At 35.6% G+C, this 13,852-nt stretch overlaps 1 protein-coding gene across 2 annotated transcripts in view; it reads right to left on the reverse strand.

Moving 5' to 3' along the window:
* The window catches only part of XRCC4 (X-ray repair cross complementing 4), a 305,636-nt gene that overhangs the window by 261,647 nt on the left and 30,137 nt on the right, over nt 1-13,852 (reverse strand). For both annotated transcript variants that reach the window (XM_010385636.2, XM_030927165.1), the window contains exon 3: nt 8,731-8,906. In XM_010385636.2, coding sequence (XP_010383938.1) covers nt 8,731-8,906 — 176 coding nt within the window. The remainder of the gene's footprint in view (nt 1-8,730; nt 8,907-13,852) is intronic.

Raw genomic sequence — 13,852 nt, forward strand, 5'->3', positions numbered from 1 at the left:
TGATTTGGGATTCATAAAACAGGCCTGAATTCTACTTTAGCTTAGCTTACTACCTCTATTTTCCTTAGCAACTCATTATACTTTCAGCATGTATTATTTCATGTATAAACAATGACAATATCAAGTGCATTTGATGAAGTATGAGATTGCATGCTGAAGTAGATTAACTGAAAACAAGCAAATATTAATATTGTTAAATTGAAATGCCCTTTTACAACACAGTTTTTACATGCTACTTTCTACTTCTGTTTTTTGTTGTTGGTGTTGTTGTTGTTGCTGTTGTTGTTGTTTTGTGAGACAAGGTCTCACTCTGTCTCTGTCATACAGGCTGGAGTGCACTGGCACAATCTTAGCTTATCTCACTACAGCCTCAAACTCCTCAGCTAAAGTGATCCTCCCACCTCAGCCTCCTAAGTAGCTGGGACTACAGGCATGTCCCACCATGCCCAGCTAATTTACTTTTTTTGTAGAGATGAGGGTCCCACTATATTGTCCAGGCTGGTCTCAAACTCCTGGCCTCAAGTGATCCTCCCACATTGGCCTTCCCAAGTACTGGGATTACAGGCATGAGCCACCGTGCCATGCCTTTTTCTGCTCTGTTATTATGCTAAGTTGTTTCTTTTCTGAACAAAAAAGTTAAGATATAATGACTTTAAAATATTTATCAAAGCAAACATTTTAAATAAAGGCACAAAAATACAAAGCAAGAAATAAAATGGGTCCATAAACAAAAAATAGTATAACTAAACACTGATATTTTTGTTTTTCAAAGTAGTTCTAAAATTTAATGTATGGATTAGCTAGAAACCATATACTTTTAATGGGATTTCTTCACCACTCACATTACTTAGTCCTCACATTCCAAAAAGATCACAAAACTATATAGTGTTTAGTATCAAAATGGCACAGGTACACAAATACTTTTATGACCAAAATAAAGAATACTATGATTTCCTTTTCAGGCATTCAAACAACACATCTGCAACCCATATTCCCACAGACCTGAAAGTCATTACTATTTTTGACAAAATCTTTGGCAGAATACACAATAAATGCTACAATTCTGATATTTCATCTGGAAATAGCCCTTTGAATTCAGAGTCCCTCAAACCACAGGGACACATGGCAATAATATAGGATTTTGGACTGCTGTTTTAAAAAAGAACTCTGGATGTTTATTTTGGCTAACTGGTTTTACGTCATTTTCATATATCTGAGAAATGTCAGTTAAATAATGTGGGAAGGCTGTCTGAAACTTAGAATGGATTTTCCACTAAAAAATAAATAAAACTTATAAAATACAGTAAGATAGAGTAGGATATACCTCACTTTATGTTGTAACATTTCTTAAATTGAAATGACTGAAACCGTTATTTGTAATGCAATACTAAACAAATATCCTTGCAACAAAAACAACAAAGCCTTCTGAATGATGTTTCAATCTTCCCTGAATGTTAAACGCATAGATTGCTACTTGACCCTCAATATCTATCTTCCAGTTTTTACACAGTAATTAAAACTTCTGTGCACATGAAGCAGCTGAAGATTACATTTCACGGATTCCCTTGCAGCTGCTAGGTGAAGCTATGTGACGACATTCTGGCCAATGGGACATAAGCAAAAGGAATGTATCAAATTTGGGAGTGATCATCTTAAAGAAAAGGCACATATTATTTCCTGTCTCTTTAACTGGGTCCTGCTGCCTCAAAGGTGAGCATAATAGTAAAACTAGACAGGTTATCTTGGACTATGAAATAAAAACTACCTGTTAAAAATTACAAAGTAGACTGTTGGGCACACTGACTCATGCCTGTAATCTCGGTGCTTTGGGAGACTAAGGTAGGAGGTTCTTGTGAGCCTAGGTGTCAGAGGTTACAGTGAGCTATGATCACATCACTGTACTCCAGACTAGGCAAAAAAGTGTGACCCTGTCTCAATTTAAAAAAAAAAAAAAAAAAAGCCAAGGCAACAAAGAAGCCTGTGTCTCCAAAATCATAAAGCCATCATATTAACTCAGGACTGGCTATTTGGATTTTTATATCACTGAAAAATAAACCTCTATGCTATTTAAGTAGTAGGGGAAATGAGGGTAAAGAAATAGAAGTAGACTTCACATTAATTCTACTAGAGACTTGTAGCAAATTCTAGTGTTTTAGATATTCACTATATATGTGTGTGTGTGTGTGTGTAGATGTATATACATACACATATATATGTATTAAATCATGTTTAATTTTTCTTCAAACCTCAAGGCTTCCTTCACTGGGGAACAACGAAAACACATGAACACAGGGAGGGGAACAATGCATACTGGGGCTGGTCGGGGGTTCCAGGCAAGGGGAGAGCACCAGGAAAAATAGTTAATGCATGCTGGGCTTACTACCCAGGTGATGGGTTGATAAGTACGGCAAACCACCATGGCACATGCCTACCTATGTAACAAACCTACATATCCTGCACATGTATCCCAGAACTTAAAATAAAATTAAATTAATTTTTTTAAGAAAGACATATCCTTATAGCCAAAATGTTTATATATACATACATACACATGCATACATGTGTATATACATATGTATACACATATACATATATGTGTGTATATATACATACATACATATAGATATATATGTAGCTCTACAACATGTTTGCTGAGCTGGAATTAATCTAAGAAATCACTTTAAAATTTTACAGATGAAAAAACAGAATCATGAGGAAGTTAAGGTTAAATGATTACCCCAAGTTTATTCTTATCAAAAAGAATTAAGTATTTTTCTTTGACTCATAAATGAATTTTTTCTAAAGAAACAGAGTGAGATATGAAAGCAAACAAGGAAGATGAATATATTATTCATTAAGATGCATTGTTAGCAGGACAAAGTCTGTATGGCAAAATCAGGATAAATTGTTAAAGGTAGAGGGAAAACAGTGACCTAAAGCACACAAATGATCTCTTAGGTGAGTGATAGTCCTTGTGCTGAAGAGATGAGGAGTTCCAAATGCTGGCACTACAGTATGCTTTCAACCAGAACAATCTACTGTTAAATGAAGAGCACTAAGGCAGGAAGGGTCACATGGGTTCGCACCCTATGGAGAAAAGAAATTAGTGTGTAACTGTTCACCCGACATTTATTCAAATGAGGATGAAGCTAAAATGAAAGGATCTATGTTATCTATAAAGAAAAGCCAATTAACGCCTAAGGGAAGTTTAGGGAGGATAAGCTCAAAAGCAATCTCATGAAAATTTTGGACCCACTGCTCCTAAAACATGAGTATAAATATTGACAAACAAGTTTAAAATGTAAAATATTTGACTACATTAGAAATTGGTAACTCTGGCTGGGTGCAGTGGCTCATGCCTATAATCCCAACACTTTGGGAGGCTGAGGCAGGCGGATCACTTGAGGTCAGACCAGCCTGGCGCACATGGCACAACCCCGCTTCTACTAAAAATACAAAAATCAGCCAGGCATGGTGACATGCACCTGTAATCTCAGCTACTCAGGAGGCTAAGGCAGGAGAATCACTTGAACCTGGGAGGCCGAGGTTGCAGTGAGCTGAGATTGCACCATTGCACTCCAGCCTACATGACAGAGCGAGGCTCCATCTCAAAAAAGAGAGAGAGAGAGAGATAAAAATTTGTAATTCTCTCACTCAGACAAACCATAAGATAGTATTTTCAAAATATCAGGTATTTTTGAATACTAAAATAGTGGTTACTTCCTTTTAAGAAAAAAAAAGAAAATTTGTTATAAATATAAATTTCAAACAATTCTTATGTAAGTTAGATATCCAAAATGTTTAAACTGTACAGTGAACACACAATTAGATACACAAAATTTCTTGAACTGATGGCAATAAATGTCTAAAACCCTGACTCTCAGAGGTATGCATCTGGGAGCAACTCTTTGTCACGGGGGAGCAGCCTTACATTAAGAAACAATAGAATTCACAACTTTTTGAGTTGAATTTATATTCATTCTTTTCCTTTCTTCTAAGTTTAGGAGGTCATTTTTGGCAACAATCAGATGTCTGTATCATCAAGAAAAGTATTGCAAACTCCTCAATTTTTAGGTCATCCAAGCAAAATTAGCTTCAAAAAAGTATTCTGTCTGCCATGTTTCGTTCCAATTGTCTGCAGATTTTTTTTTTTTTTTTTTTTTTTGCTAGCAGATGAATTTATGAGATATTGTCACTCTGAAATCAGTTTGCAGAAGCACATCCTGAATATTGAAGATTACCATGACACTTTGGCCAAATGAACTTGTGATCTCTCAGCTGCATCCATCCATAAGGCTGACAACAGCACTGGAAATTTTACCTCATTTAAATATCCAAAATATCTCTCAAGTAAGTCAAGCCATGAACAAACTCCTCCTTATCGTACTGTTCTGAGAATAGCCTTTTCTTTCTCATAAACAAATAAATAAATGAATAAATAAAGAGACAGCTATTTAGACTGCAATGTAGTGGTTTAAGACATTCTGTAGGGAACCAGCACACTTTTTGCATTGCTGGTAATCTTTTAGGCTGTTTCCATTTCTTGTGAACACTTCTTGAAAAGGTAGTACCTGTAGTTCAAGATGCTGGCTCTGATAAAGTTGTTTACTTTCAGGGTGGCAAGCAAAAATCTTTCAGGATTATTATGAGTCTTCGATGCTGACAGATGCCAACCCAACTGTAGAAGACATGAATCAAGAGGACTTAAAGCTCTTTCTTCATAGAAGGAGTAAAACCTGATGTATTGCCAGCCATGGCAAGTACTCCATCCAGGCTGATATGGTTTGTCTGTGTCCCCACCCAAATCTCATCTTGTGTTTTTGGTTTTTTTGTTTGTTTGTTTTGAGACAGAGTTTCGCACTTGTCGCCCAGGCTGGAGTGCAGTGGCGTGATCTCAGCTCACTGTAACCTCCACCTTCTGGGTTCAAGCCATTCTCCTGCCTCAGCCTCCCAAGTAGCTGGAATTACAGGCATGCGCCACCATGCCTGACTAATTTTGTATTTTTACTGAGATGGGGTTTCTGCATGTTGGTGGTCTGGAACTCCCAACCTCAGGTCACCCACCCACCTTGGCCACTGAAAGAGCTGGGATTACAGGCATCAGCCACCACGCCCGGCCTAAATCTCATCTTGAATTGTAGCTCCCATAATTCCCACATGTTGTAAGAGAAACATGGTGGGAGGTAATCGAATCATGGGGGTGGGTTTTTCCCATGCTGTTCTCATGAAAGTGAGTAAGTCTCATGAGATCTAAAGGTTTTATAAAGGGGAGTTCACCTGCACATGCTCTCTTGCTTGCCACCATGTAAGACATAACTTTGTTCCTCCTTCTCTTTCTGCCATGATTGTGAGGCCTCTCCAGCTATGTGGAACTGTGAATCATTTAAAACTCTTTCCTTTACAAATTGCCCAGCGTCAGGTATGTCTTTATCAGCAGTGTGAGAACAGACTGTTACAGTACATTGATACCAGTAGACTAGAGTGCTGCTATAAAGATACCCGAAAATGTTAAAGTAACTTTGGAACTGGGTAACAGGCAGAGACTGGAACAGTTTACAGGGTTCAAAAGAAGACAGGAAAATGTGGGAAAGTTTGGAACCTCCTAGAGACTTGGAGAGCTCAGAAGACAGGAAGATGTGGAAAAGTCTGGAATTTCCTACAGAAATGTTGAATGGCTTGGAACAAAATGCTGATACAGACAATGAGTCCAGGCTGAGATGCTCTCAGATGGAGATGAGGAACTTGTTGGGAACTAAAGGTCACTCTTGCTATTTAAAGAGACTAGGGGCATTTTGCCCCTTCCTCAGAGATCTGTGGAACTTTCAACTTGAGAGAAATGATTTAGGGTATCTAGCAGAAGAAATTTGTAAGCAGCAAGGCATTCAAGAGGAAGCAGAGCATAAAAGTTTGGAAAATTTGCAGCCTGACAATGCAACAAAAAAGAAAAACCCATATTCTGGGGAAAAATTCAAGCCTGCTGCAGAAATTTGCATAAGTAATAAGGAGCCAAATGTTAATCACCACAATAATGGGGGAAATGTCTCCGAGGCATGTCAGAGATGTTCACGGGAGCTCCCCCGATTATAGGCTCCAGAGGCCTAGGTGGAAAAAATGGTTTCCTGGGCCAGGTCCAGGCCCCCGCTGCAGTGTGCAGCCTAGGGACTTCGTTCCCTGCATCCCAGTCACTCCAGCGGTGGCTAAAACAGGCAAAGGTACAGATCAGGCCGTGCTTCAGAAGGTACAAGTCCCAAGTCTTGGCAGCTTCCATGTGGTGTTGAGCCTGCAAGTGCACAGAGGCCAAGAATTGAGGTTTGGGAACCTCTGCCTAGATTTCAGATGATGTATAGAAATGTCTGGATGTCCAGGCAGAAGTTTGCTGCAGGGGCAGGGCCTTCATGAAGAACCTCTGCTAGGGCAGTACGGAAGGGAAACGTGGGATTGGAGTCCCTATACAGAGACCCCACTGGGGCACTGCCTAGTGAAGCTGTAAGATGAGGGCCACTTTCCTGCAGACCCCAGAATGGTAGATCCACCAACAGCTTGCACTGTGCCCCTGGAAAAGCCACAGACATTCAATGCCAGCTCATGAAAGCAGCCAGGAGGGGAGCTGTACCCTGCAAAGCCACAGGGGTAGAACAGCTCATGGTTGTGGGAGTCCACCTCTTGCATCAGCATCACTTGGATGTGAGATATGAGCCAAAGGAGTTCCAATCATTTTGGAACTTTAAGGTTTCATGACTGCCCTATTGGATTTCAAACTTGCATGGGGCCTGTAGTCTCTTTGTTTTGAGTCAATTTCTCCCATTTGAAATGGGTATATTTACCCAATGCCTGTATCCTCATTGTATCTGGGAAGTAACTAACTTGTTTATGATTTTACAAGCTCATAGGTAGAAGGAACTTGCCTTGTCTCAGATGAGACTTTGGACTGTGGACTTCTGAATCAATGCTGAAATGAGTTAAGACTCTGGGGGACTGTTGGGAAAGAATGATTGGTTTTGAAATGTGAGGACGTGAGAGGCTGGGCGGAATGATATGATTTGGCTGTCTCCACCCAAATCTCATCTTGAATTGTAGCTCTCATAATTTCCAAGTGTTATAAGAGGGACCCAGTGGGAGGTAACTGAATCCTGAGCGGGGGTCTTTCCTGTGTTGTTCTCATGATAGTGAATAAGTCTCATGAGATCTAATGATTTTATAAAGGGGAGTTCCCCTGCACATGTTCTCTTGCCTGCCATTACGTAAGACATGACTTTGCTCCTCTTTTGCTTTCCCCCATGATTGTGAGGCCTCCCCAGCCATGTGGAACTGTGAGTCAATTAAATCTTTTTCCTTTATAAATTACCCAGCCTCAGTTATGTCTTTATTAGCAGTGTGAGAACAGATTAATATAAATGCCAACTGTACCAAGCCCCATCTTTTACCATGTCAAAAATATCAAAAGCCTTTCAGCCTTCCAAAATGTACCTCACTAATTTGGAATTTATTATGTATCAATATGTATGAAACAGATAAAAACTAGAAAATGGCTGCACAAAATAATGCTAGTTGTTACATGCAAATGTTTAGTGAATGGGAAATGGCATTGATCCCAATTTGGCAACGATCTGCTTCAAAATATTCGAAGAGTCTGCACTTCTGTAACATATAATATCATCTGATTGAGCTTGGGCCATAGGAAAGAACACTTATGATAAATAACAAAATTGTAGTAGCTAGTTCCAACCTTCTTACTGAACCTACTTTAAATTACCATTTTAAGAAACTCAGCATATTGAAACTTACATAATTTGACAGCTAATTAGAAAATGCTTATTTTAAATATAAATTACTAAGGCTAGTTTCTCTGTATTATTCCCTAAACGATAATATATATTTATAATGATTCCATTTGTTTCTTCAAATGTTTCTCTAATGAAAGAAATCTCTTTAATTATTCTTAATTTAAAAGGTTGTTTTAAAATAATTTTCTAAACTAAGTTGAGCTCTAAAACAAAGTCTCAATAGCTATTTGTTAACTTAATGTAGCAAACATTTCCTTCCCTCTCCTTCAGAAATGATAGCTCTCATATATGACTAAAAACCACTGGTTAAAAAAACAAATTCAATATCTATTCAACTTAGGTAAAATATACAAATAATTTGTGCAAGACTTTAATAAATAAACCACCTGCCTTGATCTGAATTGGTGCAGGAACTGAGCAGAATAAGTAGCAGATACTCTTGTCTGCAAAGCTTAGGCTGCAAATTATTTCTATTTTAATATTTTTAAATCTGACAAAATAAATAAAGTATCCTTAATCCTTACTATGTATTTTTAAATTTCAAATACACTCTAATAAAGTAGAAAATAAGTCATAATATTCGATATTCAAAGATATATTTTATTTCTTAAAATCAATATTTCACAAAACATTTCAATAAGACCTGTCATAATGGCTAAAAATTCTGATCCCACCTTTTCCAAGATTATAATTAACTCTGTAATACTTTAAAATTTTTCAAGCATTAAAAACTAAATATATTTTCCAATAATTATTTTTCGTGATTCATTAATATATTTAATGACTTTAGCTTTGAAGTCTCTTTCAATTCGGAAACCAAGTACTTTTCAAGCTTTTGCTTCTGAGGTGTTCTGGGAATAATATAGTAGTTACTTAAATTTAAATATAATCCCTCAATAAGTGCTCTGACATTTTACTATGTAACATTTTGGAAAGTTTTACTTACTGAAACATCTTTCAGGTTTTTCTCAAAGAAGAAATAACAAGACTCTTTAGAAAAATTAAATGTGTATACATCAGCTGGTCCTGCTCCTGACACCAATGCTTTTCTCAGTTCATCAACATATTTCCCTTTTTCCATTGCCATGTCATCAGCTTCTTGGGAAATGTCTGATTCAGAAACTATGGGAAATATTAACAAAAGTTTTAAAATTAAAAGTAAACGACTACACATGAGAAAATAATAGTTTATCTGTTAGTACTAATTTATCACATGTAACAGAAATTTAAACAAGTAAAATCAATCCCTATACTACACATTTTTAAATCAAATTATTCCTTTTTACTGAGCTAGCAATTTTTAAGAAATGCATTAATTTAGACTCACAACTCATGTGAAATACATTAAACCCTTGACATTCTTTCTCTGTCCTCAGATGAAACACATTGTAAGTTATTAGAGAAACTTCCACTTTGTGTACCTGCTCTTAGGTCAAAGCCAGATAATTTCCTATAATGAATAATAAGCTCAGTATTTTATAACATCTTCCTTCCTTGCATCAAAGATTCAATAGTCTACAGTGTATTTCTCACTCATATGAGCAGAGTAAAACAAAAGGAAAAGTGGAGCTCATTATTCTCATATCATGTGCCAACAACAGAAAATACGGATGAAAGGAGATGATAAGGAAAGAATGGGAAGGAAACTAAAATGTACTGAGCATCTCCTCTGCAACACATACTATACTAGAGATCTGGCTGCCAATTCTCTTATCTAGGTATTTTTAAAGCTGATGTTTTATCTATCATTGAGATTTTTGTTTCAGTAATCATATTTTCAATTCTAGGTATTATCTTTGTTCCTTTGTCATTATATCCTGTTCTACCCTACCCTTCTTTTAAATATTTAAATAAACGTATTTTAAGATCTCTTTCATTTCTGTATTTATGTGTGGCTCCTGGAGTATAAATTATGTTTCTTCTATCTGTGGAAAAATTCTTGTTTTACTTCTTTTCCTTTCATGCTTTGTAACATTTGAGTACGGCTCGCCTCTAGCCAAAGTGGCAAGTGTTCTGGGAAGAAGTGGTCTTAAATGAAGGTTGCTGGTTTGCCTTTCTGGGGGTCATTACAAGTTTCATCAGTTCGAGACTAGTTTTGAAAGTTAATTTCTCACCTTGATTTTTACACTTGAGGCAAAGTTTTCCATTTTAAACCTCGCATACACACATAACACAGGTTTAGGGTTCTGATTTTTCTTGAGACTTTTATTCACTCGTAGTCCTTAGGGACTGTTCTATTTTTATGCTGCATCCTCAGGACAGAGAGTAGTAGTCTTTTTATAAGATTATTTTATTAACAGTATATTTTTCCAGGTTCCTTTCTTTATACTGAGAGCTCAACTCCAATTCCATAAGAGGTCTGAAGCCTCAACATTCCACTTCACTCAAACATTATACTCACTGTCATCTAGACGTGTATCTAGTTCAGATATTCCATGAATGTACAGGTAAGCTTTAATTCCCATCAATTACTTTGGTTTTGAAATATCTCCTCAAACATGGCATCTGAGGTTTTCCCCTTCTTACACTCAAAAGTAGCAATGGGTCTGCATATTTGTTTGTTTTTAAAATTACAAGATTTAATCTCATATTTGTTGGAATGTGTGTGTGGTTGGATGGTTTCCTGTGTTAATTTAGGCTATCACAGTAATAATAAAAGTCCCATATGGTTGTATAATTTTATACTTATGCATTACACTTATCTATTTTAATTCCTTATAAAACTGAAAAACAGATATTATTTTCATTTTGCAAAAGAGAAAACTGAGGCTCACAGAGATCAAGTAATAGTTTAGGGTGATGTAGTAGGTAACTGGTAAAGCTAGGATTAATACTCATGTCTCTCTGGATGTTTTATTTTGAGGTGAATCAGAGATATGAAACATTGGATAAATTATTTCCATTCATAATTTTGAAAAACAATATTAGTACAAAAAATTACAGAATATAAGGAAATCATGATTAAAGAATCCCTAAAATGGAAGACACATTTTCATACCTTTGGTGTCTATGCTATCAAGTCTCTGGAAGACCCATGACAGTCAATGAAAAAGGGAGTCTTGAAAGGTACCAACATATTTTATATGATCAATTTTTGATAACAAGTTTTGATAATAAAATACGATTCTCACACTTCACACAACGTTTGGAACAAGGTAAGAATAAAAATAGCTTATATTCATATATTAACAGCTTCTAAAACACTTTCACATTTTCTCTATTGGAAGCAGACACATTTAATATGATCATCACTATCAAACCTATTTCAAAAGCCCTAGTAGCTCTTCTAAAAAAACAAAAATAAGAAGATAAATGCTTCCTATTTAAGGAATAATTTCATATTTTGTGTTTGCATTATGTTAAAAAGTACCTAACTTTAACTCACCAATACCTAGGAAGAACAGTTATTTCACAGAGAAATAGCAAATAAATTTGCAGATGCCATCTTTAATGCAGTCATAGAAAAACTTGAAGAAAACACAAAAGAAAATAGAGAACAACTATTTTAAAAGCATCTAGTTAAAAGTATTCTAAATTTCATTAAAATGAAAAGATACCTGTCTGAAAATATGTAATCATTCATTCATTCATTCATTCCAAAAATGCTAGCCTATGGAGCTCAAATTCAAGTGCTAATATCTTAGATAACATTTTAGATATCTTGTCAGTTATCATCCTAGATATCCTCTTGTTTTCCTCTCCCAATGAATACTGTGCTGATTATGGAATATTTAATTTTTGAAGGAGAAAAAACATATGAAAGGAAATTATATAAAACAGGTATTTGTTCAAAAATGTACTTGAAAATTTCCTATAAAAGTAAATGTGGAAATCTGACTGCCTACATAGGGCTTTAATCCTGAAAAACCAATCTGGTCACCAGTTTTGAATTCCGTGCCAAGAACATCTGGAAAAAGTACAGCTGTAAGCACTCGATGCTCTAAAACTTCAGTGACCAAGAATAAAAGCAATAGAAATAATAAAATTCAGCAAGAATGCATCTGAACCACATAATAAGGCATAAAACATGAGCAGGGCAACATGACCAAAAAACAAGGAACCATTCTCAGACTAGTAGGAGTCAGACTGAGACTCACTTTGACACTGAAAAGCATCACTTTTGCAGTGTTTACAGTTAGATGAAGATGTAAGTGAGGACAGAGGATTTTTTTCCTTCAGATACCTACATATAACTAACCAAAAGCCTGCACACATCCTAAGCTTGTACTGGAGCTCAGAAGACATACAGTCTTACCATATCATTAGGATTCCAGTTGGTATTGCATCATAAACCCATTTCATTGCTTGATTTATTAAAATCCTCTTTCCACTGAGTTCTGTCATTATTTCCATATTCAAAAACTATTAATGCTTAAGATAATTATAAATGGATCTAGTTAGTGGATAATAAAACAATTAGTAAAGTTTAATTTACTCTTTAATAAACTTCAAACTACTCCAGCGATGGGTGATACAAGTTTCCCACTGCCAATAGGAATTCTTATAAAAGTCACAGTCATCAATCATTAACCCACTTTGTGACTTAACCCTGTGATATAACCCCCTGTAATACTGATGTGATCATAGACCACATGATAATTAGATAATTGGACCTCAAAAACATTCACTAGATAAAACATTGCTAATGGAAATCAGTGAGTTTAGTGTGGAGGAGATTAAAAGGAAACTTACATCCTTTTAATTTCACTCAAATGAAAAGAGAAAAAAAGTTGTCCAAATTGAAGGTTGCAGCAATCAAAATGTTGAACAAAAAAAACAGGATGAGGTATAGGAAGGAAATCAATTTCCACGTTTCAATTATTTAATTGTTTCAATGTCCTCAGTGATTTTATTGTCTACATGTAAAGTACCAGATCACATTTACGGAATAAGCCTTAACTAAACATGGGCACGGTGTTATATTATTTGATTTCCTATTTTGTCCCTGATATGTAAACAAGAAAATAGAAATGAATAAAAGCATAAAACACTTGAGAGATTTAAACATTATTAGATATTTTTGAAAATAAAATGACCACATAGTATACTATAAAATTTTCTGTTTTCAAGCTTGTTTGGTACAGGAAGCCAAAATGTTAACAATCTACCAGAGAATACATAAGTTTGATATCACAGTTTGTCACTCTAAATTCCATTAGCTAAAAAATAAATGGTAGAATATACTGCAGTTACGATAAATGTCAACAATAAGTAAATATAAAACTGGAGTTTTCATTCAAAAACATGCTAACTCTAAAATGAACAATTTATTTTCTTTTTTCTCAGACCAGTTTTATATATTTGAGACATCCTTTCATTCTTTCAATCAAAAAAGTATTCATTGAGAACGTATTTCGTAGGTACTGGTCTAGATAATTGCGTAGAGTGTTGACAAACCAACTGTGTCTCTTAGGACGATCAATATAGATCTGTACTGTCTAGTGAAACAATAATTCATGTTAATATTATTAAGAATGATGCCAGCACAATTTGTATGATATAAATGAAATGTTCCATAAATTTTAGATCAACTTACATTTCTGGTTAAATTAAGAGATAAGAGTTAATGAAGTGCTCTTTTTCCCCCTAATACTTAGTGATAAAAAATGTCAAATAACATATTATCATTGATTTTTGTCTTGGTGAATGAGGCTTATGGACTAGATTAGAATTCAGTCTCTTCCTTTGATAATTAAGGCTCCTGAAACACTTTAAGGTCATCTGTCTGACAATAACTTAATATACAGAATATGCCATTGGCCAATTAGAAATATCTAAAGTTATAAATACAGTATTCCTTACATACAAGCAACCACTTCCCCTAGGACTTGCTTCCAAGCTGTGTTGTTAGAACTGCGCTTCTCACCCAGATGACCAGCATTAATCTATTGCCCTGGTCTTTAGCCTTATATATCCTCCACCCTAAAACAAGAAATATTGTCTTCTGAATTGGCATACATAAAATTAAGCTGACCAATCTTCTACTCTTGAACTGCAACCACCAACCTGATTTCTGATTTCCCTTACAGAGAAATGTGTAGCTTAAATAGATATCATAATAAGTACTG

This window comes from Rhinopithecus roxellana, chromosome 3, assembly GCF_007565055.1.
Source record: "Rhinopithecus roxellana isolate Shanxi Qingling chromosome 3, ASM756505v1, whole genome shotgun sequence".
NCBI classification, from domain to species: Eukaryota; Metazoa; Chordata; class Mammalia; order Primates; family Cercopithecidae; genus Rhinopithecus; species Rhinopithecus roxellana.